Genomic DNA, 27,210 nt, shown 5'->3' with positions numbered 1-27,210 from the left:
GTGGGTGGTGGTGAGATTCCCTAGGAGACAATCTAGTGTGAGAGAAGCGGAGAGGTGATGTGGGCCAAGCATCAGATGTTGCTGATCTGATAAATATGGGGAAGATTCATTCATTTAACAAATGGTGATTGAGCATTACTGTGTGGGTGCCACTATTCAAGTGAAGAAAACTTGTAACTTACAGTCTCTGCTCTCATGTAGCTTACAGCCTAATGATTGAGGAAAGAGACAATAAATGAAATAATTAAGGAAAGTATAGATGGTGTTGGATTGTGTTAAGTGCCATGGAACAAAGCCAAGCAAAGCCTCCCTGAGGAGGAGGAAGAGGAGGAAGGCACAGACCAGAGGGAGGTGAGCAGACACTTGCAGGAAGAGGACATAGGCCCTGCTGCCACGGCAGCCAACGGGTCTTTTTATTTGTTTTTTCCAGGTGATTGATGTTTTGGACCCTTGCTACAATAGACCTATCCTGTTAAACTACTAAACTTGCATAGTAGTCATCTCCCTTGGTCTAGTTGCTAAAATACATGATTATTAAAAGATAGAATTGTCTAAAATTTATACCATATAAATTTTCCTCTCAATTTTTTGACTTAATCTCTTGTCCCTGCATTCATCCCTCCACCTGTCTGTAGCCTTCCTTCCTTCTTCTTCTACTTCCATCTTTATTTTATAGTATTTTCGTTCTTACGTCGTGTTATATATTTAGTTATCAGTGTTTAGTCACATACCTCCCCTGTATGCACTAACTATTGACACTAGGGTTGCCTACTAGTCAATGTGTTCGACTCCTCAACATTAATCCCACCCCAGATGATGGGGCTAGGCCACCAAGGTAATTCAGCATCTCTTTCTGGCTATTGACAGAGTCTGTCCTAGCCAATAATAGATGAGGGGCAGCCTGCTGTGGGTGTTGGAGAAAGATTTCCTGGCTCCTGAGGAGATGGACAAGAAGAAAGTCTCTGTTGTTGTTTATGACTTTGTGCTTGAAGGTGATTTCTGGACCTGGCACAGCATGTTGTGAGTGTGGCTCAATCCTGAAGCACAGTTACATTCCGAGGATGGTGGATCTGAGACAGGGCTGGAACCAACCACAAAGACTGCCCTGCTTCTTGATTTCCTGTAATGCCCGAGAATTATTTTCTTGACTGTTGAAGCCATTTAGAGTTGAGGGTTCTTATACTTGCAGCTAAAGGCGTCATATCTGATACACTTTGTGGTCTTTCCTAAAGGAGTTAGTTCTTTCACCAAGAACTGTTAAAATATTCCTTTAATTTTGTTTAAGCAATTTCTTTTGCTTTTTTTCATTTATGATTTAATGATCCAATGTATTCAGATTTAGCCATACATCCTAAAGTTAGACCCATGTTTACTAGGGACGCTGTAGGTTGGTGGGGGGAGAAGGGGATGTTAAATGAGAGAATCTGACTATAAATATCTTTTGGCAGTGCCTGATTAATATGGCTGTTATTAAATATTACATAATATGTCAAGAATTTTTCATTATTAAAAAAAGTGCATCTTTAAATCATATTACAGTGCTCAGTTATTCATGAGAGGTATTTTGTAGAAACACACGCAGTTCATCATTGACTAGAAATTTATGTACTGCTTTCATTAAATCACTTGCTGTTGTATTAATAGATGCTGTTTAAAATCTGAAAAGGGAAACTTATGTTTTAAAAAACTGGAACTGACATTATATATTTCTATTTGCAGAGATTTTTAGCTTATGCAAAACAAGTAAAAACATATGGATTGAGTTTTTTCATAAAATCATCTCTTTAAGGTATAGGGTTGGAGTCAGTTGGGGAATTGGAAAGAGAAAGGTAGGAGCTAATACATTGGGCCTGATGATTAATGGTATTTCCTAGGACTTAAAACACTGGGGATAAAAATAAATTTTATTATGACAATTTTCAAATATACAGAAGAATTGAGAGAGCAATGCCATAATCTTCCATATCACCTCTGTGCTTACCCAGATTCAACAAGTCAGTAAGTGTTAACAATATGCTGTTGTTTTTTCCTCTACATCGAAACATGCCTGCACATACACACGTTTGCTGGATTATTTGAAGGTCAATTACAGACATTGCAACTCTACCTTTACTGAGAAAAGTAAATGATTATGAATGAGATGTAGCGGTCTCTATATTATTTGACCTTATGGATATCCTGATGATTTTGTAGGCAGCCATAAGGTACTAAAAATTAATAGTCAAGGTTAGTTTGTAGAATTCTGTGTCTCAGCCTTTGGTTTGTGTTTTCATCTGTTTATCCAATCGTCCACCCACTACATAGCGAGCATCTCCCTCTCACTGAACAGAGCAGACCCTGCTCTGGTGGAGCCTGTGGTCTCTTGGTGTAGACAGTTAAAGCAGGTGGAGCACAGTGTGATGGGAGATGTGACAGGGAAGGAACAGGAGAGCCATTGTCCTGAGGTATTTTTATGGAGGAAGGAGTGGTGTTTAATCCAAAGCCTAAAGAAGGGGTAGGAGTTAGCCAGGCAAGAGAAGAGGGATGGGGGCGAGGATGTGAGGTGGGGGAGATCGAGATATGTATTCAGAACAGTGAAACCCACATGCAGAGGTCTAGAGGTGAGAGAAAATGACTCTTTCTAGAAACATCTCAAAATAGGACTAGAGAGAGAGTGCGTGAGTATTAAGGGAAGAAGGGAAGGTGTCGGGCAGACGGGAAGTGAGAGTTGTAGTAAGGGGGATGGGCAGGTCCAGGACCACAGGTAGCCTTGTGAGTTACTTTAAAGACTTGAACTTCTGAGTAGACTGTAGGGCTTTTCGAAGTTTTAACCACACCAGAGAAGTGATCAGGTTTATGTTTAGAAAGATCACTTTCAATGGAGAGTTAGTCACAAGTGAGAACTGTGTGGTCTATGACCGGGGCCAGGGTGATGACCATGAAGGGAAAGAGAAGTGGTGACTTTGAGACCAAGCGGGAAGGCCGGGTAATACCACGTGTAATAGTTTTTATAAACTTAGTTTTTTAAACATATTGAGAAATTAAAAGAATATTACCTGTAGCACCTTGTTTTGATCATGGTCAACTTTTTGGCATGTTTGCTTTATCTTTCTTCCTATTGCCTTAGCTGTAATTTGCTTGGTTCCTTTAAGTAGATCTCCACTGTGTTGTTCAGAAAGATATGCTTAAATCTTGGCCACTTATTAATATCAAGAATGTTGCCAAATATCTTTTTTTGCTTTTCTTTTCTTTTTTTTTTTTTTTTTTGAGACAGGGTCTTGCTCTGTCTTCCAGGCTGGAGTGTCATGATAGCTGACTACAACTTCAAACTCCTGGGCTCAGGGGAGCCTCCTGTCTCAGACTCCCGAGTAGCTGGGACTATAGGTGTGCACCACCATGCCCAGCTAATTTTTCTAGTTTTTTGTAGAGATGGGGTCTTGCTCTTGCGCAGGCTCATCTCGAACTCCTGGCCTCAAGCAATCCTCCCATCTCGGTCTCTCAAAGTGCTAGGATAACAGGTGTGAATCACCGTGCCAGGCCTTGGCCAAATTTCTTAATCCTACTGCACATGAGTTTCCTCATCTGAAACAATGATGTTACCTTCTAGGTATTTAGTGGATTTAGTGGTTTGTGTAACTGAGGAGCCCAGAGTCAGAGGTAGATTTCAGGCTTGGCTGGATCCAGGGGCTCACCATTTATTCTCTTTTCCTGTCTGTGGACTTTATCAGATTGTAGGTAGAAGACCACTAATGTTCCAGGCTCACATCTTGACCTCTAATCAAACCAGTGGAAACATCCATTCCCCTGGTTCCCCTAGATTTAGTTAGACCAGGGTCATATAGTCATGCCAATTACTAAGTCCAGGGTGTTTGAAAAAATCTGGGCAAGGTTGATCAAGTGCCACACCTGGAGGGATGGTGTTGGGAATTTGAGGGCACTGTCTGTACCATATGGAGAAGCAGGGCTGCTTTCTCTCAAAGCAAGGGGGAGAGGCTGAAAAAAACAAAAACAACAACAACAAAAAAAATGAAAATTTAAACAAATAATTGATAGCAAACATTATTATTGCTACATTTTGAGATCTTTGATAGTTGCTACCTTTTCCCACCTCCACCCACTCTAGAAATTTTGAATGTTTAAATGGCTTCTGGTCTGTCTCTTTCTGCCATTTGCCCTCCCATGGAGTGGGCAGTTTCCTTCGGTCTCTGCACTGCATGTTGATACTTGGCCTGGGTACTGGCAGATTCACTTTACCAGGCTAATACATCTTAACCTGCATTTTCCCAGAAGCAGATGCAGAGAGGAAGTTCAGGTGATTTGTTTGGGAGGTGTCCCAGAGGCTCCGCTAGTTGGAGCCGCACAGTGAGAAGCAGTTTCTGCTGCAGGCAGCAGGCACCGGGACTGCTGGGAGCTAGTGAGGAGCACACTCAGAACCCCAGCCCTCGGAAGCTGGGGTGTTCTCCTACTTCCTTCCCTCACTGGGTGAGAGGGCTCCTCCCAGGGCCATTCACATCCTTCACCTCTGAGCTCTGTGGACGGACTCTCAGGAGGTGACCAAGGGAAAGCCTGCGCGGGGAGAGTTGCATGCAAGACCCCAGCGTGAGCACTACCACCTGTCAGTGTGTGCTGCACTGGCCATTTGGGCCCCGAGAAAGGTGCTGGGGATACAGGATGCTGGGGCCATGGCATTCACAGCAGGGAACCTGTTCTCTGTGTGATTGTCCTCTTTCTGTTGAAATGGCTACATTAAGGACCTTCGTTTTACTCCAAGCTAAGAGTCAAACTTAAAAGCTGGTTGGAAGTCCAGAGAGAAGGGTGGGAGTTATGAGTTTACCTGAATATCTTCCAAGATGTTTTATCACCATCTAAATGTATTTGGTGAAGCTTCCTGGCCTTTTTCAGATGTTTTCAGTTACTTTATTTAGGAAATGTCTTAGAGGCTAGGGTGCAAAACATCAAAAATTTGGGGTAGCTACCCGCATTGACGAAGCTCTTTTCGTCTTGTGCAATATAAAGGTATCTGGATTCTGATTAATGAAATACTTATTTAGTGATGGTAATCAGAGCATAGATTTTAAACTTATGCTTAATAATTTTTTTCCTTTTCAAAAAAAGCATTATGATGTACCAGGACTGGTGGCGAGAAGGGTTCAGTTTTATTAGAAAAATCTGGCTCTAATTGGGGGAAGGCAGTGGAATTACAACCCTAAGCCTAGCTACTGAAGGACGTTTGTGTGTTAGAATGGGAATGAAACAAAAGAAAGGCAGGATAGAATTGGTTGGAGGCCATGGGTTGGAGGCCATTGTTGGAGGCATTCTTGAGAATTTCTAATCAATCTCTATCCTTGTGTATCAAGCATCCCAGATAGTGTGGGAAGCCACAGTGTCAATGCCGCATGAAGAACGCTGGACTCACGGTAGATGAAGGACCACCACTGCTGGCAAGCAAAGGGCCAAGCCCATCAGGATGTTTTTGTGAAATTTCCAGGAAACCTGTCCAGAAACCAACTCCAGTGTTGTAACTTTTGCTATAGAATAAGCCGTTAAAAAAAATCATGTGTTATGAGTCAGGCCATGGGGCAGTTAGTTCTGATTAGCTGGCAGGACAGTAAAATTAAATGTGCCTCTAATTGGGTGGAAGAAAACATGTAGATTTGGGCTCGATGCACAAGACTTTCTCAGAGTCCTTTTCTGAGGCACAGATAGAGAAGGGACACCCTGTGCTTTCTGAGTCAAAGGCGTTTGAAAGGCAAGCGGAGGATTTTTCTCTAAGTAATTTAGACTGCCTGGGCACAGGCTGGAAGGGGCAGGATGGAGCAATTGTTATTAAAGAGCCCAGACACAGGCCACCTCAGTGTTAGGCTAGCAGGTGGTGCCAGTGGGTCTGGGAAGGCCTTTTAAATCTCAACTGAAGTAAGTAGGAGACTAAAGAAGCCAGGAAGCCCCTGCCCACTTGCCTTGTCCTGAGCGTTCCTCTACATGTCTGTGTCGTTTTGCCTGGGTGTGTGCGTCCCTCAGCCAGGTGTAAGGATGAAGAGTGTGCTGGAACCTCGGAGGTGGCTGTGTGAGGAAGGGTAAAGATTCTCAGGAGAAGGAAAGCTGGAGAGAGTTCCTGTTCACCGGCTGGCATCAGGCTCTCTGAGGGATGACCAGAGGCCATTCTGACTTCAGTAGACGGGGTTGTAAGTGAGTCCGGACAGACAGGCCCATCTGAGGGTACCTGGCAAAGCTGAAGTGTGGGCCAGCCGTTAGCAGGAATGTGGTCCGGGGAAATAGACTGTATCTGACTGCCAGCCTCGCTGAGAGGTCTAGCCAAACACTTGTGGGGCAACTGCAGCGATTCCAGCTGAGCCCAGGGACCGGGAGGAGAGCTGTAGCCAAAGCCTGGCATCCAAAGTCACCTGGGTAGAGGGATGTGGCTGTGACACTCGACACTCACTGCTGCCCCCCAGTGGTTGTTTCTTGGCATGGACGTGTCAGCATGCTTGAGAAGAGGGAGGACACGTGGTGACTGCTCTCAGATGCCACGAGGTATGGGGCTTGTGCATCTGCTTCCAGCTATAGATTGTGATTTATAACATATTTATTTTATATCCTCACTGTATAGAAAACCTGACCATAGAAGGGCATGGAGGAAAAAAATAGGAAAAACCAAATGACATGAGTTTTAGGGTATATATTTTTGACTGTATATTTTTGACGATAGTTGAAAAACAATTCAATTTAATGGTGCTTGTCACAAATATACTCACTGATTTACTTTGGTATCCAAAGTATGGCATACGAAGGAAGAAATCATAGAAATAACGTATAAAATTGTAGTTTAGTGCTAACTTTGAAGAATATTATTAAGACACATGTATCTTTCATGACATACACCTTTATTCTCATAGTGACTGAAGCAAAAGGCTTTGGAGCTAGATTTCCCAAATTTGAATTTTGGCTCTGCTACTTAGGGTGATTGTGGCTTAACCTTTTTGGCTTCAGTTTCCTCCCATTATTGCACTGGTTTTTTTTTTTTTGTATAGCAGGTAAGTATAGTGTGCCTAAATATTTGTTACAGTGCTGATATGTGAATAACTTTCATTTTATTTTATGTTTAACAGGGACCTCCGAAACAATCTTATTAGTAGTATAGACCCAGGTGCCTTTTGGGGACTGTCATCGCTGAAAAGATTGTAAGTGTTTGAATTAATTGCTTATGAGTTTGAACTGTTCCTTTTATGAGAAGTTGTTAACTTACGTTAGCATGATAAAAAATGTATGTATAATAATTTTTAGAGAATTATTTCTTCCCTGATAGAGAAACAGAGACAGTATTTAATATAAGTAGCTTAGAAGATGGTTAATTTGCACAGTAATTTGATTTGTTTGGTGATAGATGGCTGTGTCCCTCTTATGCTAATAAAATCATTACCATATCAGCTTTGCCAGCTAACATAATCTGTAGATGATTTTCAAGTTATGAATCCATTCAAACTGTATATGTTATACATGCCATATAAATTAAGGCACCTTTTTTAAATTAATGATTTAAAGTCTTATTATTTTCATGTATATTTTATCCATGTATTATTTCAAAACCTAAAGACCAGTTTTTATTACTTCTATAGTTGAAAAACTCCTCTACCCTCCTTATTAAGCTCTTTTTACAGTTTCATTGCTGTGTGAGCAGGCTTACGTTGGAGAAGTGACTCTGCCCACAAGTCATGAGGACTGTCACACCATCCTTTATTCCTTCTAAACATTCATTGAACACTTGCTACTTATTACTCTTTGACTTCTCTGGAAGATCTCATGGAATCTTGAGGGGAAATATTAATAGATAATGTCTGGGAGGAAAAATAATGTTCCCTCTACTCTTCCAACTTCTCAGCTTGTACCTCTGTAACAAAAGACAGATTAACAGGAGAAAAACAAACAGAAGTTTATTTTATATATATATATATATATATATATATATATATTTCAGAATATTATGGGGTATAAACGTTTTGGTTACATGAATTGCTTTTGTGCAGATTGAGTCAAGCTGATAAGTGTATCCATCACCAAGATAGTGTGCATTGTACTTGTTAGGTGTGAAGTCACCCATCCCTTCCTCCCCTCTCCCACCTGCTTGATTTCTGTTGAATTTAACTACCATCTGTGCACATGAGTGTTGATCTATTAGTTCCGATTTAATAGTGAGAACACGTGGTTTTTGTTTTTCTCATTCTTGCAAAACTTCACTTAAAAGGATGGTTTCCAGTTCCATCCAGGTTGTTACAAAAGGCATTAGTTCACCATTTTTTTTAATAGCTGAGTAATATTTCATGGTATATATATACCACATTTTATTAATCTGCTCATATATCGATGGGCACTTGGGTTATTTCTACATCTTTGTGATTGTGAATTGTGCTGCTATTAACATTCGAGGGCAACTGTCTTTTTTATAAAGTGTCTTTTTTTCCTTTGGTTAAATACCCAGTAGTGGGATTGCTGACTCAAATGGTAGGTCTGCTTTTAGTTCTTTGAGGTATCTCCATACTACTTTCCATGGAGGTTGTACTAGTTTGCAGCTCCACCAACAGTGTGTAAGTGTTCCTTTTTCTCTGCATTCATGCCAGCATTTGTTGTTTTGGGACTTTTTGATAAAAGCCATTCTCACTGGAGTTAGGTGATATCTCACTGTGGTTTTGATTTGCATTTCCCTGATGATTAGAAATGTTGAGCATTTTTCATATGTTTGTTGGCCATTAGTGTATCTTCTTTTGAAAACTTCTGCTCATGTCTTTGCCCACTTTTTAATGGGGTTGTTTGATTTTTTTCTTGCTGATTCACTTGAGTTCTTTATAGATTCTGGTTATTAGCCCTTTGTCAGATGGCTAGCATGCAAATATTTTCTCCCATTGTGTTGGTTGTCTATTTGCTCTACTGATTGTTTCCTTGGCTGTGCAGAAGCTTTTTAATTTGATAAGGTCCTATTTATTTTTGTTGTTGCTGTGATTGCCTTTGGGGTCTTCTTCATAAATTCTTTGCCTAGGCTGATATCTATAAGAGTTTTTCCAACCTCTTCTTCTAGAATTGTTACGGTTTCATGCCTTAGGTTTAAGTCTGTTATCCATCATGAGTTGATTTTTGCGAGAGGTGAAAGGTGCGGATCCTGTTTCAGTCTTCTACATGTGGCTATCCAATTTTCCCAGCACCATTTATTTAATAAGGATTCTTTCCCCCAGTGTATGTTTTTGTCTGCTTTGTCAAAGACTAGATGGCAATATGATGATGGTTTTATGTCTGGGTTCTATATTCTGATCCATTGGTCTAGGTGCCTGTTCTTATGCCAGTTATGTTTTATATTTTATACTCAAGAAAACTCTCGAAAGAGAAACTCTCTCAAAGAGGTGGCTTAGAATTCCAGCTTTATAGCATTTTCAATAAGGAACAATACAGTTGTAGAGAAGTGACAAGACAAAGGAAAAGGACCTTGATTTTCTAGGTGCAGCAAATCGTGGGAAGGCAAAAGCATGAGAAACCAATGATAGAGACAGTCTCATTAGTTATGTTTATGTAGATTCCTTGGGTGCCCTCTCCAGGCTGGTAAGGGTCTAAAGTCCTCTCCTTGTGCAGAGGGGAGGAGGGACACCTCTGTAAATTTGTGTCCTGCTTTTAGGCAAATAGGGGAGAGCAGAGCACTTGTCTTGTATTTGCTTCTTTCCAATGGCCTTCAGCTCAACATAGTCCTTATGCGAACATAGCATGTTCTGCTACCCTTCAGTTGTTAATGAAATACATCCTAACATGTGCACATGTGCTGTAACAGGTTAGTGATGATATTAATAATCTGCCAGGGAAAGGAGGGACCAGCTGAGAAGGGACAGCCTGCCGTGAGAGCCACCAGTATTTAGATTTGAACTTGCCCCTAAGGGATGAATTTGTATTGACGAATAGCAGAAAAGGCCTTCCAAGCAGAGTGGGCCTAGGTGTGCAGGAACGTATCTCTTGGGACGGTAGTTTAGTTCTTTGAGCTGAACATAAAGTAGAAAGGGGGAAAAGAATATTGAGAGAGAAGGCTGGTCAGGGGCTAGGCTTTTGAAGACTTGCTATGTCAAAAATTTTGAATCTATTCTTTACATAGTAAGAGACTACCGGAACTTTTTGAATATGGAGTCAACATGATCAGATCTGTGTTTTAGAATATTCCTGATGGCACTAAGTGGAAAGCACTTAAGTGCAGAGAGACCAGAGACAGAAGATAGCGAGGGAGACCAGCTCCATGCTTTCATCCTCCTGGCAGTCATCCTTTTGGCTCTCCCTGCCCACTGTTTTTGGGATCCTTATTTATTTCTGTAGGTTTTCTTTTTTTTTTTTCTTACAAGGTACATGGGTATTTTTAATCTCTTACTGGTTTTCCATTGCATTTGTGTAATGAAACCGGGTATGGTTGCTTTTAGTTTAATCACGCCATGACTTCAATGTTGACACTGACTTTCCATCCTAATACTTTTGACATCTTGTACCTATTATTCTGTCTTTCAAAATCTATTCCTTTTTGTTGTTAGATCCAATTGTATGAATTGCTTATACTCTTTTTGTAGATGTTTTAATTATTACTTTTGCAGGTAAAATTATCTTTCATCTAAAACTTATCATTTGAAATTCTTCTCCCATTTTTTCCTCTTGGGCAGTCTTACAAGGTTCAGAATTCTATTAATATAAGATTGGGGGTTTCTCTGCGTCTTATAAAATTATTTAAAATTTTAGTCAGCGTCTATAGTAGAGAATTTTATTACCCTAGTTTTTCTTGGGGGTGAGGTGGTTCATTGCGTTTATCATTCTTTGCCCATCCCATACTCATTAGAAATTCAGGGACATCTGGAGAAGATCTTGCTACTAATCAGTTTTCTTCTTTTCCACTCATTCTGTACTTTATTATTTTCTGGTTAGTGCCTTATAATGAAACAGGCCAGAAAAACTGGCGGGTGTGAGGTAGGTGGTCATGGAGATTGGAGTTCTAGGTGGGGATGATAAGAGTTGGAGGAGGGTGGGCATTAGGCAGCAGCCTTGCAGTGGAGCAAGCTGGGTTCAGAGTTCAGTAACAGTAGTATCAGCCAGGGATAGCAGCATAATCAGAGAGATAAGGTGGAGGTTGGCATCAGTTCAGTTCAACAAAAACTCATTGAGTCCATCCCGTGCACCCAACAATGAGCCAGGCTCCAGAGATACAAAGGTAAATCAGGAACCACCTGGGGGTCATGCAGTCTAGTGGGATCACATACACCAACCCAAAGCCTGGACATAGAATCAGAATCCAGTTGCAGAGAGATGAAGCAATAGCTATAGAGTCTTGGAAGTTCTTAGGACTCAGCTAAGCAGATGCAATTAGGGGTAATGGAGCGTGACCATAAACAGGCTGCACCTCCAGAAACAGAGTCATTAGGAAGTGCGGGGGCAGCAGCAGGTGAGCTAGGTTTGTAACACTGAGTCACTTTCTTTGCGCATCTGCCCATGCTGGAGTTGGTTTGTACCCACAACTAGGAACACGAGTCCTCAAGTAGGAAGCAAAAGTGTAGGGGCTAGACCTACCCTATCAGAAACTCTGGGGCTGAGGCCTAAGGATCTTTGTTTTAATCATCCCTCCCAGTGGTTCTCGTGCTAACATTTGGGAAATTCTAGAATAGTGTTTCCTCTAACCTTTCTTTTCTTCGGCGGGGAGGAGTGTGACGTCATACTGTCAGGACTACTTCTTGCTCCCTCCCTCTGTGTTCCACACCACTGTATTCACAGCTTTTGGGTAATAAAAAGATTAATGCTGATAATATCTCTATGTTAAGATGAAGGTTAAAGGAAACTTGACTGTTAATATAAAGCAGTTTCATCAGGATGTTTTAGATACCGCAGAGTATCTTAGATTCTCCATCTAGTTCTTTATCTTTCAGTAAATAATTTCTGAAGTACTGGCATCCAAAATGAATAAAAAAAAAATTCTTGTTTGGTAGCATTTAATTTAATTACTGATATTGTACCAGGCATCGCCTTAGCAGTTTTTCATTGCATTACACATTAAGTAGTCTCTTGTGTTCTTCCCTAGGAAGGTAATTGCCATTTATAATGTTCTTCCCACTAGAAAACACATTCTTAATTCCAAACAGATGACTTGTAATTAACTTACGGTACACAACTTGTAAGCGGAAAGAGTCCTATATGTAAACTCAATAGGATAGAAAGATATTTGGCAGGAGTAATGTTTGCTAGTTGCTTATAGATACAGACACTTTTTCTTATGGGGCCTTAAATCATTCATTTCAATTGTGCCTCTCACTCAACAGCCACACATAACGTATTTTTGTAATTGTACCATGCCTTTGCCTTTAGTTTATCAATAATTTGGATTGGGAAGACTACGTGGCTTTCTGAAGAATAAACTATCAGAAGTAGGGGAAACCCAGACCTATCAGTTTCTCTTTTGCTTTATCAACAAATTTAAGCTGATTCTCAATCCAAATAAAAACCCATTATCAATATCTAAATAGCGTTCTAAGTAGGTATAGCTATAATGAAATTGTTTCCCAGAGAATCAATGGTAATTACACCATTTAAATCTCAGAACTGAGACAAGATAATAAATAGAGCCCAGATATGCTTGTTTAAGCAACAATTTACAAGATGATGCCTAATTTTCTTAAACAGTAAAACCCAGAAATAAAGGGAAAATCAACTGGAATTAAAGAAAAGTCCCACATGATTAAATGCTTAGGAGCTGCAGAACAACAAGCACTGATAAAGGTTTGTATTGCCAAAGTTGCCATAAGAGAGGGAAGACAGAGCTAGGAAATTAGTGAACACCAAGATTACCTAAGGTTGTGTATTAGTCACGGTTCTCCAGGGAGTAAACCGGTGGGATCTATGAGAGGAGATTTATTTATTTATTTGAGACAGTGTCTCACTCTGTTGTCTGGGCTAGAGTGCCATGGTGTCAGCCTAGCTCACAGCAACCTCAAACTCCTGAGCTCCAGCAATCCTTCTGCCTCAGCCTCCCGAGTAGCTGGGACTACAGGCATGTGCCACCATGTTTGGCTAATTTTTTCTGTATATTTTTCGTTGTCCAGCTAATTTCTTTCTATTTTTAGTAAAGACAAGGGTCTCGCTCTTGCTCAGGCTGGTCTCGAACTCCTGACCTCAAGCGATCCTCCTGCCTTGGCCTCCCAGAGTGCTAGGATTACAGGCATGAGCCATTGCGCCTGGCCCTATGAGAGGGCATTTATATGGGGGCATTGGCTGTATGATCACAGACAGGGAGAAGTCCCATGATAGGCCATCTGCAAGCTAGAGGATCAGAAAAGCCTGTAACATGGCTCAGTCCAAGTCCTGAAGCCTCAGAACCAGGGAAGCCAATGGTGCAGCCTCCAGTCTGAGACTGAGAGACTGAAGGCCCAAGAGCCCCCAGAAGCCCACAGGTACAAGTCCCACAGTCTAAAAGCCAAAGAATGTGGCATCTGATGTCCAAGGGCAGGAGGAGAAACATTATCCTGCTCTAGAAGGGAGAGAAACAGCAGACAGGATCCGTCTCTTTTGCCTGTTTGTCACAACTGGGCCCCAGCCGATTCAGTGGTGCCCACCCACATTGAGGGCAGGTCTTTCTCTCTCAGTCCACTGAAACACACACCAGTCTCCCATGGAAACACCCTCAGGGCTGTACCCAGAAACAATGCTTCCCCAGCCATCTAGGCATCCCTCAATCCAGTCAATGTCACACCTAAAATTAGCCATCTTGGATAGCTTTTGAAATATCCAAGGGAAAAACTAAATGAGTAGGTTCCTGATTCAAATGCTATGTTCTTAATCATTTTTAGTCAGACTAATACATCTTCTGCCATCACTAAGCACACCATTTGGAATCCAACAGTTTTAGTTTAGAAATGGGTGGTATAAATCGCTTTTTTAGAGAGTAACTCAAAGTGTAACTCAAAGAATGTGTACTTCTCCATGAGAGAGAATTATATGGATATTGAAGAAAATATGATAAAAATATTTTTGAAAGTTTGGTTTAGAGAGCTTGTTCTAATTTTTTTGTTGAAATTCAAGGTGTGATACATTATTCCACATCTAATAAGTAATAAAAATTAAGATTCATTGTTTTAGGGTTTTCTTGCATAGGGTTTGTTTACTAAGTCCACTGATGAACAATGCTGAAAGTCATGCCATGCCAGCTGAAAGTTACAGAAATGGTCAATTGTTACCTCCCAATGTAAAGTTCTTACTTTTAAACCAATACAGGTCTCTGAATAAATGTAAAAATAATAAAATTGCATTCATTGTCCTTGGTGTAAAGCAAAATAAGTGAAGAAAGATAGAATAAAATATTAGCTAAAACTTCAATATAGGTAAAAAGGGAAAAGTTTCACTGAGGAGAAGAAAAAATATTCCAAAAGTAACATTTGATAGGAAATAGAAATCAGAAGTGATTGAAAAAGTAATTGGGCCATAACCTAGATATTACCCAAGTAATTTGGCTTGGAGACTAAATGATAGATCTGCAAAGTAAAAGCTAACTCAGTTGATTTTTCCTCACAGTCAAAACTGTATTTAAGGAATGCAGGCAGAAAGGATTATGTTTCAGATGTTCTCGAGGAAATAAACATTCCATCATTGTGATAATTTGGCCTTTTGTCCATTGTCTGTTACTTGCCAGCTGAGATTGGGCTCAGTTCTCCAACTGCCCAGTGTAATTAACTGTGTAGGTCTTTTAAGGAATTGTATTGAGGACAGCAAGATAGATTGAGTCTCATTTTTACTACTCCAGTTTTATCTGGAGTAATTTTGCACGAGTAAATGCTTGAAATATAGAGGGCATTATAATTAAAGAGCATTTAGTCTTTGCGTGCTAGAAGTTCAGTGAAAGCAGCAGCATCTTCTCTGTCAGCGCTGTCCTTATCTCACTCGAGGTAGGTAAATATCTCATAGATGCTGGGATATAAGGTGTTGTATGATAACCTGCTTGCTGTTCTTGAATATTGAATGTATGAGACCTTCATTAACCAAGAGGACTGATTGAAGACACTTTTTTCTCTTTTCTCCTTAGGGATCTGACAAACAATCGAATAGGATGTCTGAATGCAGACATATTTCGAGGACTTACTAATCTGGTTAGGCTGTAAGTACATCTTTCCTTTCCTATTAAAAGATAAGGAAGCATTTGAACCAGTTCCCAAATATTTATGAACACACCTATGATACGTTTAATTAAAGTAGCAAATGCAGGTGTTTTAGAAGCAGCAAGGGACAAGGGGTTCTCAATTTAGTCCTGGAAATATAATAGCCTCAGATTATAATGGTACATTACCACACGACACCATGAACACACATGCACACATACCACACACACCATACACACACACACACACACACACACAATGTAGTCCATGCAGCAGAGAACAATTCGTGCCAAGAGGTGTGCTTGACAGCTTTGCTGGTCTGGGGAAATTTCTTGGAAGAGGTAAAATGTGAGCTGATGGTTCAGAAGATTTGCAAAGATCTGGATTAGTAGAAAGGAAAAGGAGCCAGTGATGCATGGAGGTGGAAATGAGAACAAGACCAGTTTGTCAAGGGCTTCCCAGTGGATGTGGAGTAAAATAACCATTTTTATTGTGCCTCTCTGACCATGTGATTTGTGGTATCAACTTTTCTGAGCTTTTCTGTTTTTAATCTATAAAGCAGGATTAATAGTACCTCAACGTTATAAAGATTAACTAAAATTTAAATTATCTATAACTATTTATCTCTATTATAATTTATATATAATAAAAATGTAGAAGAACTTTGTATAAGCCATGAAGTACATTTTCATTTTGTTTTTAAGGAAGTTCTATTTGAGAGTAATTAGAAATAAGGCTGATTATCTGTCAAGGAGCTTTATTTTGGAATGTATGAAAAGCAGACAGAGGCTTAGAACTGATTCAACAATAGGAAGCCACTGACAGACATTTATGTGGGAAAATGGCCCCAAATTATGTTTTAGAGACGAGCAGTCTGGGAATAGGATTCAGCATGAAATGCTGGATTTAGAGTGGAAGGTCTAGGATAAGGGCTGTCTACTCCTGGTTACTTCTCCTTGTAACTTTTTAGAGTGTTTCTTGTATTTCATTCAAGTTACCTTTTAAAAAACAATTAGAGGCTTAAATAATGAGATTATTTCATTTATACAGTACGGGAAGAGACTTCAATTGTTAGAGTAGAACATATTGCTCCTACTTCTTAGGAAATTTGTAGATGGGTTTTCAGTGTGTCTTTTAATTTTTTGGGAAATGTATATGGCCTAATTTTTGTATGTAAAGAAGAGACTGGTTTGGCATACAGCTTTACTCATGACTGGAAATTAGTTAAGGCAATTGCATTTCAACTCTTTTGTAACTGGATTGCAAACATTTTTATTTCAGTGCTTTTATTATTCTGGAGATTTTTGTATTTTTAGTTTTGAGGACGGCATTAGAATTGGCAAAATTATGTTAATATATTTATGAAGGAAACTTTGTCATGTTTTTGGATAGCTATGACTCAGTGAACAAAGAGTCTGGAGCCTACCATCGTCTTGATTTTAGTTTCAGATTGATTTCTATCTTTGGCCTAGGGATTTGACCTATCAACAAATGTTCTTTAGGCAAAAGAGCTGGGTGGGAGCTTAAGGGGCAGGTTACTATTTTCTTAGTATTTCCTTTATTTCCTGCCTCATAAGCTAAAGTTTTTGGAAGTTTTGTAACTTGACTTATCTCTTACGTTTTTACCAATTATCTAATACCTGTCATGAGAATTTATAGCTTATGGAACACAATGAACATTTATCTAGATGAAACATTAAAAGATTAAAATAATACTACTGAGCTTCCCACTTTGGGATTTGATGGAGATGATTTTGTACCCCATGTAATAATAGATTTTTGTGGCTCTTTTAAATGAAACAGTCTATGGCATATACAGAAATATACCTGGCTTGTATCCTTTAAATACTTTTTAAAGGAAAAATGGCCATCGAGATAGCTTTGTAACATTCAGGAATGTATTGCGATAGAGTTGATTATCATGATATAGAGTGACATAGGTCTGTAGTTGTGGATCAGGAAACTCCGGACAAGTGTTTTGTATGGGCTGCTTCGGTCCCCAGATTTCTGAGCCCTGTGAGCCAGGCCATATGCTGGTTGGGAAGGCTGATAATTTGTATTTCAGACATGGAGAGTTGCATTTTCTCAGAACAAGTGGAAAAAAGAATCTGATTAGAATTGGGGCGTGCAGTACAAGAGAGCTCCCTCTCACTGTTTCCCACGCAAAAGAGAAGGTATACAAAAGAAGTGGGTAGAGTGGATCACAGTTCTATCCATTTCCTCTGCATACTCTTTCAGCTGAACTCTCTCGGTTGCCCTGGAACCAGGGACCTCATACTCAGTGGGCCTCTTAGCCAAGGAGGCTGGAATCCAAGGCCCCTCAGGGCCTTGGTGGGACGTTGGCAGCCAGCCTGTGGCGTTCCCTCCGAGACATCTCATCATTTTGAAACAAGCATTGGCTTTGGAGATTTAGGTTAAGAATTCCTAAAACCCTTTCTTTAAATGTGTCAGAGGCCTTCAGTACACAGGGTGTGGTAGGTATTTAAAATTGATTAAACCTATGTATTGATCTCTACCTTTGCTGATAGAGAAGTGCTCTTGAATTGTCTCAGAGCCACGCTCCTAATGGTTCCCACTGTTCCCTCTGTGACAGTGGAAATAACTGGCAGACTGGAGAGGGGAGCTCTGATGGACTTGGGGGAAGTCCCTGCCCTTCACTTAGGAAGTCAGTTTGCAGAGAAACTGTCAGATCAATAAACCAAAAGCTTTGCTTTTTTTTAAAAGTAATTATGATAAATTTAATGCCTATATTTTTTCCCTAAGAATTATGAATTATACCTTTAATAGTTCTCTATCAGAAGTGAGTGATATTTTTAAGAACTTCCTTTATACAGTTTCCTTTTTACAAAAACAAAATATATATATATATATATATATAAAAGGTTTATATAAAGCACTTGCTATATATAAAAAATTACAATGATATTGAGAAGCTATTGAGTAATGAAACCATACGAAGGAAAAATTAAACCCCCTCCATTGCTTCAGTCATATCATCCTGAGATAGTCTGTACTAATGATCTGGTGTATATATTTTCATATATTCTTTTCTGTTACCTATACAGGGTACACATACAGGCTTTAAAAATGCACTAGACTTGGCAACTCACTTGAGGAAAAAATTATTATCAACATTATTAACATCTTTTCAAGAGAGTACATGTTGATTTAGTTCATGCTTGTCATGCTTGTTAGTGGCTACAGAATATTCCAGGCATAGAACAGATTATAATTTAGTCAGTCGTCCTCCTAGTGATGGAAATTCCATGTGATTACATTTTTCCCTCCTTTAACAAATCTGTCCTGCTAAACTCCATTTATATGTGCAGATGGTATCTCTTATACACGTCACTTACAGAAATTCAAGTATATCTGTTTAGAAAAAAATAAGTAAGTAAAGAAAAATTAAGTGAGGGAGTAGGAAATAACAGCGTAAAGCGTGGGTTGGGGTTCACCTGCCATTGCAGTCAGTGAGCTTCTTATGACATGGGAGCAATGACTTTACTGTTGCTGTTGTCATTCTCAATTCTCTTTTACTGTTTTTGTGTGAGCATCTCAGAGCTGGAGTGTGATTCTAATGTTTTAAAATATGTGTAATTTATATGACCCCCAAATCCAAGCCAATTCACCTGATGTCCAACCAAACAAATAGCAGTCTTTTCCAATGCTTGAGGACAAATTGGTTTTTATTGGGATTTACTGAGAGGGTAACGTGTTCTCCAATGTGATTCCTTCTGCCTTGATTTCCAAGGGAAAATATCTAATACTATGTATCTTAGCATCTAGTGGTTGCTGTAAGGTGCAATTCTTTGTTTATACTTAAATCCTACATTTGCAGGATAGGTACATATTTCCAACTATTATGGAATCTTGCAAATATGTAAAGAAAATTAGAGATAAAAGTATGTATAAGGAATCTCTGCATACCCATTGCCCAGTTTTAAGACTTAGCAACTCATAGCCAGTCTTGATTTAATTATACCTGCCATTTCTTGTCTTCCAGCCTACATAATCTTAAACATATCTCAGTAATCATATAATTTCACACAGCTTTATAAAGGCACGGTTGTTGACTATAATTGCATCTCGTTTACTTTGTTACCGTGATTTACATTCCCATCAGCCTATCTTTTTCAAAATCCACATTTGGTGTCCACTCTGATAGATCAGAAAAAAAGGGGAGGGGCGTCTCTTCTCTTGTTCTTTCACTTAGAAAGTACTCTTTTTTGTTTGTTTTTTAAGTTCCTAGGCATTTCTCCTATGAAGATTAGAACATCTTATCCAGGCTTTTTATTTCAAAAAATTCAAAAACATATATAAAATCCAATCCAGTGATGTTCTTACTGGAGTTGTTTGTGTATTAATTTGTGAAGAGTTGGCAATTGTGTGATATCTGCCTTCCCATCTAGGAATACATTGCTACAGGTGTCACGGGAACAGCTGATGTTTCCCAGATCCCAGATCAGTTCTCTTCCCTCTTCCCACTGGGGAATCCATCTGCGCCATCATTGCTCTCTCCCACATGGGAAGGATTCGGCCCAGACTCCAGGGGAGAGGTTAGACTCATCGAAAGCCTCTGGACTTCTGTCCCATCCTCTGCTGTGCCCCAGCACCCACCTCATTTGTTGAGAACTCTAGGTCTAAATTCTGTGTATACTTGATACTACAGCAGGCAGAGACTAGATCATGTGGTGGTTGGATCTTGCTGCCATTTTGCCAGAGCCCTCCTCAGTCCCGTTTTAGTATTAGAAGCCTCCTGAAGGTGAATGTACATCCTGAACAGTCAGCCACTGTTGTCGAGCTTCTGTTATACCCCAGTATGTTACTAGCTGCCAGAGGTAATCTAGTAAATTAGATACTCAGGGCCTTCCCCTACCCCCAGCCTCAGAGCTCATCGTTGAGTTTGGAAGAAATACTTTGATCAAATCATTATGGGTGTAACAAACTACTCAAATTGTAGCATAGGGTATTCTAAGTGTAGTTCATGCAAAATGCTGCAAGCTTGAGGTTATTTATTAAAACCATATGATATAAAGGAAAACTAGAGAAGTTAAGTAATTTGTCCAAGACCACCATTGAATTATATCCCAAATCTCTCATTTTAAACCCTGAACTCATTGCATGCTGCTCATGTTCTTCAGTCTGTGCTGCCGCCAATGATCATTGAGGCCATCCTTTTCCTTTTGTTACCTTTTTAAATTTTAATTCTTAATTTGTTATTTCTATATGCTTTTTAATTTTTCTTTGCTGCTTTCTTAAATGATACTGACTGAACACATGAAGAGTAATTCTAGTGGGAATTCAGAATTTAGGCTCAGGTAATATTTGATAGAAAAAGCCTTATCTAGCATTAATATATTTTTAATAATTTCATTTATTAATTTGTATGAGGTGAAGAGTAATTTTTTTCTTCAACCTTGGAGGAAATATTTACTAGTTGTTCTTTGTTTTGTAATCGTTAAAACAGCTTTCATGAATTCATTACATTATTTCATGACAATAGGACACTTTAGAAACATGAAGTAGTATAAAATGATATATAATTGTATTTTTTAAAGTGAAATTATTTCCTTTTTTTTTCCAGAAACCTTTCAGGGAATTTGTTTTCTTCGTTATCTCAAGGAACTTTTGATTATCTTGGCTCATTACGATCTTTGTAAGTAAGAATTTTTTCTCCTGGTTTGATTATCATAACTTTGTTTTTAAAAATTAAAAACATTTATTATATGGTTTGAGGGACTTCATGGGGAAAGTCTTGTCAATTTGTAAAAATTAGAATCTCACTTGAGAGCTGGCATGCACATTGAAAAACATACAATAAGCATTAATAATGCATTTCCGACTAGAATAACTATTTTCTCCTTAGGATACTATAATCTATATTTAGAGTAAATAAGTTGGTAATTGTTTCTTTTTGACTTTGTTTTCAAATCAGAAAATGTTTTGTTCAATTAGTAAAATCCTAAAAGTATAAAGTAACCCTTCCTATAAAGAATTTGTAGTACAGATATTTTATACTTTAGAGATTTAATTTTATACTGTAACTCCCTGCTGCAAACCAAATTCACAACTTATTACTGATATTTCCAGGGAGGTTTCTTTAGAATGCCTGCTTTATGAAATCAGTACAAGATCTTACTTACACAGTTTTCTGTAGCTTTAGAATTGGTTGATTTTTTTTTAAACACATTTTTGTTAACTGAAAATTGCACAGGAGTTACTTTTAAAAGTAACTATTTTCAGATAAACCTTAATAGATCTCAAACTATAAGTTATGCTAATTTATTGGAATTGCAGTTAAATAAAATGTTTTTCAAAGTTTACTTACAAGTAATTTATGAAATTGAGTGTCTTTTTCTAGGGAATTCTCAACCAGATTCCTCTGTTCACCGTATGCTGACTTCTCCCCTCCTCTCGGTTCCTTTTCCACACATGTCATTTGAATCTCACTTTGGAGTTCTCCTTGGGGTGTAGCTAGTAGGTTAGGCTCTCCGCTCGCTCCTCACCGGCTCGGCGGGCAGATGGGTGCACCTGGAGAGTCACATTGGATCAGACTCCACCTGGTCTGTCTTTTTAGTGCCACCACCGTTTTTATTCCTGCTTTTGAGCAGGAACGTCTCCTTTTGGCATATTTAGTGAGCTCAAGCCAGCCATTTCTGTGAAGATTAGGAAATAAAAAGGCCTCCAAAGGATAATCTGGCTTTTGAGAGTCTGGGCAGCGGGAATGTGGGAAGTATTTTTATCCAAAAAAGGGAGAAAATTGCCAGTGGTTTTACCTGGTAGTGTTAGGAACTGGCCAGAAGGTGATGCTTAGTGAGGAGAAGTCAGGTCATCCTTCTGGTATTTTTTTTTAAATTTATTTTCTCTTTGCTGTGTTCCATCCCATCCCCTCCCCTTTTTTCCTTTTTCTTTCTTTTTTTTCCTGCCAAAACGAATGAGATGAACCTTGAGCCAGCACACTAGCTGTGTTAGAAGCTTACATGCTTATATTTGCTCTTTGCACTTTGTTGATTTATTTTTACAGAATATATTGCATTCTGTCTTATATAGTTATATTTACATTTTGTTTCCCCTATGATATGATGTCCTCTGCGTTGGCAGGGGCAGTCTCTTCCATTTATTTTTATCAGCTGGACTTACCATAATGGGTGGCATATGGATAGTCAGCACTTAGTAATGTCAGTATTTAAGAAATTATTGGGGCTGGGCAAGGTGGCTCACACCTGTAATACTAGTACTCTGGGAGGCCAAGGTGGAAGGATTGCTTGTGCTCAGGAGTTCCAGACCAGTTTGAGCAAGAGCGAGACCCCATCTCTACTAAAAATAGAAAAATTATCTAGGTGCGGTAGCGCGTGCCTGTAGTCCCAGCTACTTGGGAAGCTGAGGAAGGAGAGTCACTTAAGCCCAGGAGTTTGAGGTTGCAGTGAGCTATGATGAGGCCACTGCACTCTAGCCCTGGCAACAGAATGAGACTCTGTCTCAAAAAAAAAAAGATTATTATGCATATATCTGAGCTCTGTATATCCCTTTTTTTCTTACATCCAAGTGCCAAATTATAAAGCTTTTTGTCTCATATAAAGTCAATTCTCTGTTTTCTATCATGTCAAGTATGAGATGCTTTTGATTTGTTGAGTCTTTATCTCTTAGATTTGTAAATATCTAATGACGTCACTTGGTGCATAACAGAAAAATGTCAGAAATAGTCCCCACTCTTGGGGTGCTTCCAGTCTAGTTAGGCATATAGAATATAACCATACAAAACAGACCTATATTCCTTTATGTTGCTATTTCACTGTCAAAATAACAGAGTTTATAGGCATTTAGACCAAGAACATGGCAATGATGCTGAAAAGTTGGGGAATGCTTCAAGATCCAGTGTGAATGCCACATACTTTATGATGAATGGGTAGAAACTTGATAGACAAAAAGGATGGGGATTTGGTATTCCAGCACCCTGAGGTTCAGGAGCTCATTGCCCAGAAGAGGGATATCTGACAAGTAGTCTTTGTTTGCATACCAACTTTGATCAAAAGCAGAGTCCCGGGCTCAGTGGGGAACAGTGTTGGGGCTCTGTCCTCTGCAAGTGAGCTCCTCGAACAGGAAACTCACCAGTTGGCGGTATGTGCCGCAGGCAGATAAGGTGAGTGGTGTTGTACTTGCCACCCAAAGCGTAAACCGGTATAAAGCAAAAGTGCTGTATAATTTTATTCACCATAATCTCTAATTTGTATTTGTATGTTACAGAGAATTCCAGACTGAGTATCTTTTGTGTGACTGTAACATATTGTGGATGCATCGCTGGGTGAAGGAGAGGAACATCACCGTGCGGGACACCAGGTGTGTTTATCCTAAGTCCCTGCAGGCCCAGCCGGTCACAGGCGTGAAGCAGGAGCTCTTGACATGCGGTAAGGGAGGAATCCAAGTGGAGAAAGTACTTACCATATTTTGACTTGCTACCGTGTTTTTCTTGATAAAATGTAAAATTCTCTTTACATTTAGAATGAAGTATAGTCATTAATCTTTGTGGATTTGGTAATACTTAGTTTATGCCAACAATTAAGCCAGCTGGATTAAAAAGCATCATTTTTTTCTGATTGGTCTTTAAGGTAGCTGACATTCGGTTCTGCATAGCTTTCTTTATGCAAACCCATTTTAAAAAATAACATAGATATTCAGATTTTCTGTCAGTTGGCAGATTAGGAATTTGTTGATAGTAATAAAATCTCAGGATGCACACATAATGTTTTTTGGTGGGAATGTGTATTGATACAGTCATTTTGAAGTATAGTTCAGCAATGTGTGTCACTGTTCTTAAAAGATTTGATACAATTAGATCCAGTAATTCTGTGTCTTGGAGTTAATTCTTAGGAAATTATCAGCTATGTATGTAAATCTTCAGACTTTATTTATAAGCATATCCTAAATTCTTGAAAATCGGGCATTGGCTTAGTTACTTGTGACACATCCATTCAATGAATGCAACTGTTGAAAATCATGATTTTAAAGACTATCTGAAGACATGAGGGAAATAACATTTTCTATATGTTAAGTGAAAAAAAGACCCACAAAAACCCCTACAAACCAAAAATAGTCCCAAAATGATGGAGGGAAATAGATCCCAGTTTAGTCTTTGCATTTGGAAATAAAATAGTCCTATCATATTTTTCATTTTGTCTTTATTATTGTTGTTATTTCACAAGTAAAATATGCTCATTGAATGAAAATTAAGATTTATGAAAAACAAAGAATTAAAAGCAAAGAAACAAAGCCCATGTTTAACATTCTTATCACTGCAAAATAGCTAATGTTAAGACCTTTTTGCATCATGTTTTCTGCCTTTTCCTATTAATATATTTTATCAAAAGTATCATCATACTAACAATATTTTGTAACTTTTTTAAAGTTGAAATAATATAAACTCTATCATTTAAAATAGATGCATATGAGTCCATTGTATAGATGTAGCCATAATTAAACAACTTCTTTATTACCATAAATGTAGCTTGTCATGAATTTCTCACTCTATAAATACTGGAATGATAAATTTCTTTGTGTATATTTTTTACATATTTGCTATTATTCTTGAGGATACACTACTACTAAATCTAGAATTGTTGTGTTAGACAAGTGGACTAGATATTTTAAAGGCTTTTAGTGAGCCAGAGGTATTTGTGTACATTTTTGCATATATATTTACAATCTCTCCCTTTTATTCTTCTGGCTGGAAGGAAATGTATCATCTTTTAAAAAGTGATTATAATACATGGACTTTAAAAGATTATTTTCTTTTCTTTCTCTTTTAAATATTGTAAATTTTCTCTAATGAATATGCATTACTTTTAACACCAGAAACCAGTGTTTTAATCAAAGATAATACAGTCTCCAAAATATATTTTAAAATTATAAATATCAGCATTTACTAATCGCAGATTCCATTCTCCAGATTTAAGTACCATTTTACATTTTGTTCTTATAGTTCATTTCTGTGATCATCTGTTAGTCTTGTGATACAACCAAAAGGAACAACACTAAATGTCAGAACTGAGTATGAAATGGTTTCACTTTAATTTTGCTTTATTGTTTTATTGTTTGCTTTATTCATCTGTGACCTACTTAGTAGTAACCTTGTTGGTGTTAGCATTGGAATTCTGGTTACTGAAGAATATTTGTTTTCCTATTTTTATAGTTTTGCATAGAATTTCTATAACTTCTCCTTATGGGGTCTGAAAATTGTACTGTTTGCTTACTGAATCTTTGTTTTACTGTCTCTAGATCCTCCCCTGGAGTTGCCATCTTTCTACATGACTCCGTCTCATCGTCAGGTTGTGTTCGAAGGAGACAGCCTTCCCTTCCAGTGCATGGCTTCGTATATTGATCAGGACATGCAAGTGCTGTGGTACCAGGATGGGCGAATAGTTGAAACTGATGAATCGCAAGGTATCTTTGTTGAAAAGAACATGATTCACAACTGCTCCTTGATTGCAAGGTAAACTTTGTTAGATGAAGAATTGGATCTATGGATTTTATTGATCCTTTTGGAGTTGTGATGTTTAGTAGAATTTGAATTCTTAGTTTATCTTCTTGCATTTAAAAATGCAAACATCTGACATTTTCTTTTCCTGATTGTTATTTATCTACTGAAATTAAATAGCTGTATTTCCATCCAGTTTTGGAAGAAAAAGCTTAATATAAAATAAAAACGCTTAAAAAGTTAGAGACTTGTTTAAAGTTTTAGAGGGAAAATTTAAACTTTTAGTGCCAAACTTAATTTCTAACCATTTCCTGCTGCTAAGTTTATATTTTTGCTTTTAGGAATCACGTGATTTCTATTCTTTTATCTTGTGATTAATGCTACATTTTAAGATACTTTCTCTCTCCACTTACTAATATAAAAGAATGTAACATTGAACTGTCAACCCCATGATTGGTGTACCAAAATGGTTAATTCTAATGAACTTTATAAAATGTCAAAAACAGACTAAGAATATATATGATGTTATTACTCACCAGATATTTTATTTTGGTAAAATCTTTACATGTAGACATTGAATTTCTCCCTTGAGTCCAAATTGGCTGCCTTGAAAATTCCTGGAAAAGTTATTCCAGTGATTGCTTTTAGACATTGAAAGTTTTGCTTAAAGTTATCCAGAAAAATGATTGCAGATTTTGAGATTTAAGGAGAAAGAGGTAGCTTCAGTTTCATCTTCTAAGAAAACTACAAACAGTGATTTCTTTGCTGGTGTCATACTTTGGGATGCTTTTGGGCAGTTACTATGGTACAGAGCAAGTACTGTATGTGAATGTCATTGTCAAACAAGAAATGCGTATCACTGTCTGATCTGAATCTGAGGTTTCATTAATTTTGGAGTGTCCAACAGGCACACATAGCCCATTAGGAAGCAGTGTGATAATTTCGGAGTGTAGTAAAAATTTTATTTAAAATTTGTGTGTGTTATTTTTTCAAATGGCTCCTAAGTTATCAGGACATAGGTACACAGTTTGGGGATTTAATTTAATAAGAGGAATCACCAGAGGTATTTTTGGGAGGCTAGGAGAACCATGAAAAGGTTATCTTGTAAGTGAAGGCCCAATAAACTGAGAAAGTTTGTGAACCTCTGGATTAAGGAATGATTTTCATTACCAAAATTATTTACATACTTCTTTCTAGGTCAGTAAGTTTGACAGACTTTCTGGTTATTTAAATTTAATGTCAAACTATTTTTTGTGTCACTCTATCTTGAAAATATTAATTATAATGTATTGATTTATTTTCCCAACTTAATTACTAAAGATAATAAACATTTTCTTTGATGATTCAAAATATCAAAGTGCCTCAAGTCTTTATTAGATCATTTTCTGTACCCATCAATGATTTAGGAGACCAGACAAATGTGTATTAACTTCAAGACATAATTTTATAAGTTAATTAAAATGATACATGCTTTCTGTCTAATTATTTCTTATCATTTGTGTCTACATAACTGCAAAGCACAATGGGTCATGTGGGGGGAATAAAGGTTAATTGAAGGCTCTGGTATTTGCTCCTTAATTAATAGGTTTTATATTAGAGAATTATGATTTCATCTTGAAAATT

General features: G+C 38.2%; 1 protein-coding gene across 1 annotated transcript in view; it reads left to right on the top strand.

Moving 5' to 3' along the window:
* The window catches only part of ADGRA3 (adhesion G protein-coupled receptor A3), a 112,100-nt gene that overhangs the window by 36,768 nt on the left and 48,122 nt on the right, over positions 1 to 27,210 (top strand). Inside the window, exons 3-7 of the mRNA XM_045550457.1 lie at positions 7,086 to 7,157; positions 15,044 to 15,115; positions 20,701 to 20,772; positions 23,361 to 23,521; positions 25,389 to 25,602. Coding sequence (XP_045406413.1) covers positions 7,086 to 7,157; positions 15,044 to 15,115; positions 20,701 to 20,772; positions 23,361 to 23,521; positions 25,389 to 25,602 — 591 coding nt within the window. The remainder of the gene's footprint in view (positions 1 to 7,085; positions 7,158 to 15,043; positions 15,116 to 20,700; positions 20,773 to 23,360; positions 23,522 to 25,388; positions 25,603 to 27,210) is intronic.

This window comes from Lemur catta, chromosome 4, assembly GCF_020740605.2.
Source record: "Lemur catta isolate mLemCat1 chromosome 4, mLemCat1.pri, whole genome shotgun sequence".
In the NCBI taxonomy this organism is placed as follows: domain Eukaryota; kingdom Metazoa; phylum Chordata; class Mammalia; order Primates; family Lemuridae; genus Lemur; species Lemur catta.
The sequence above is the reverse complement of the archived record's forward strand: the minus strand, read 5'-3'. Positions and strand labels throughout refer to the sequence as shown.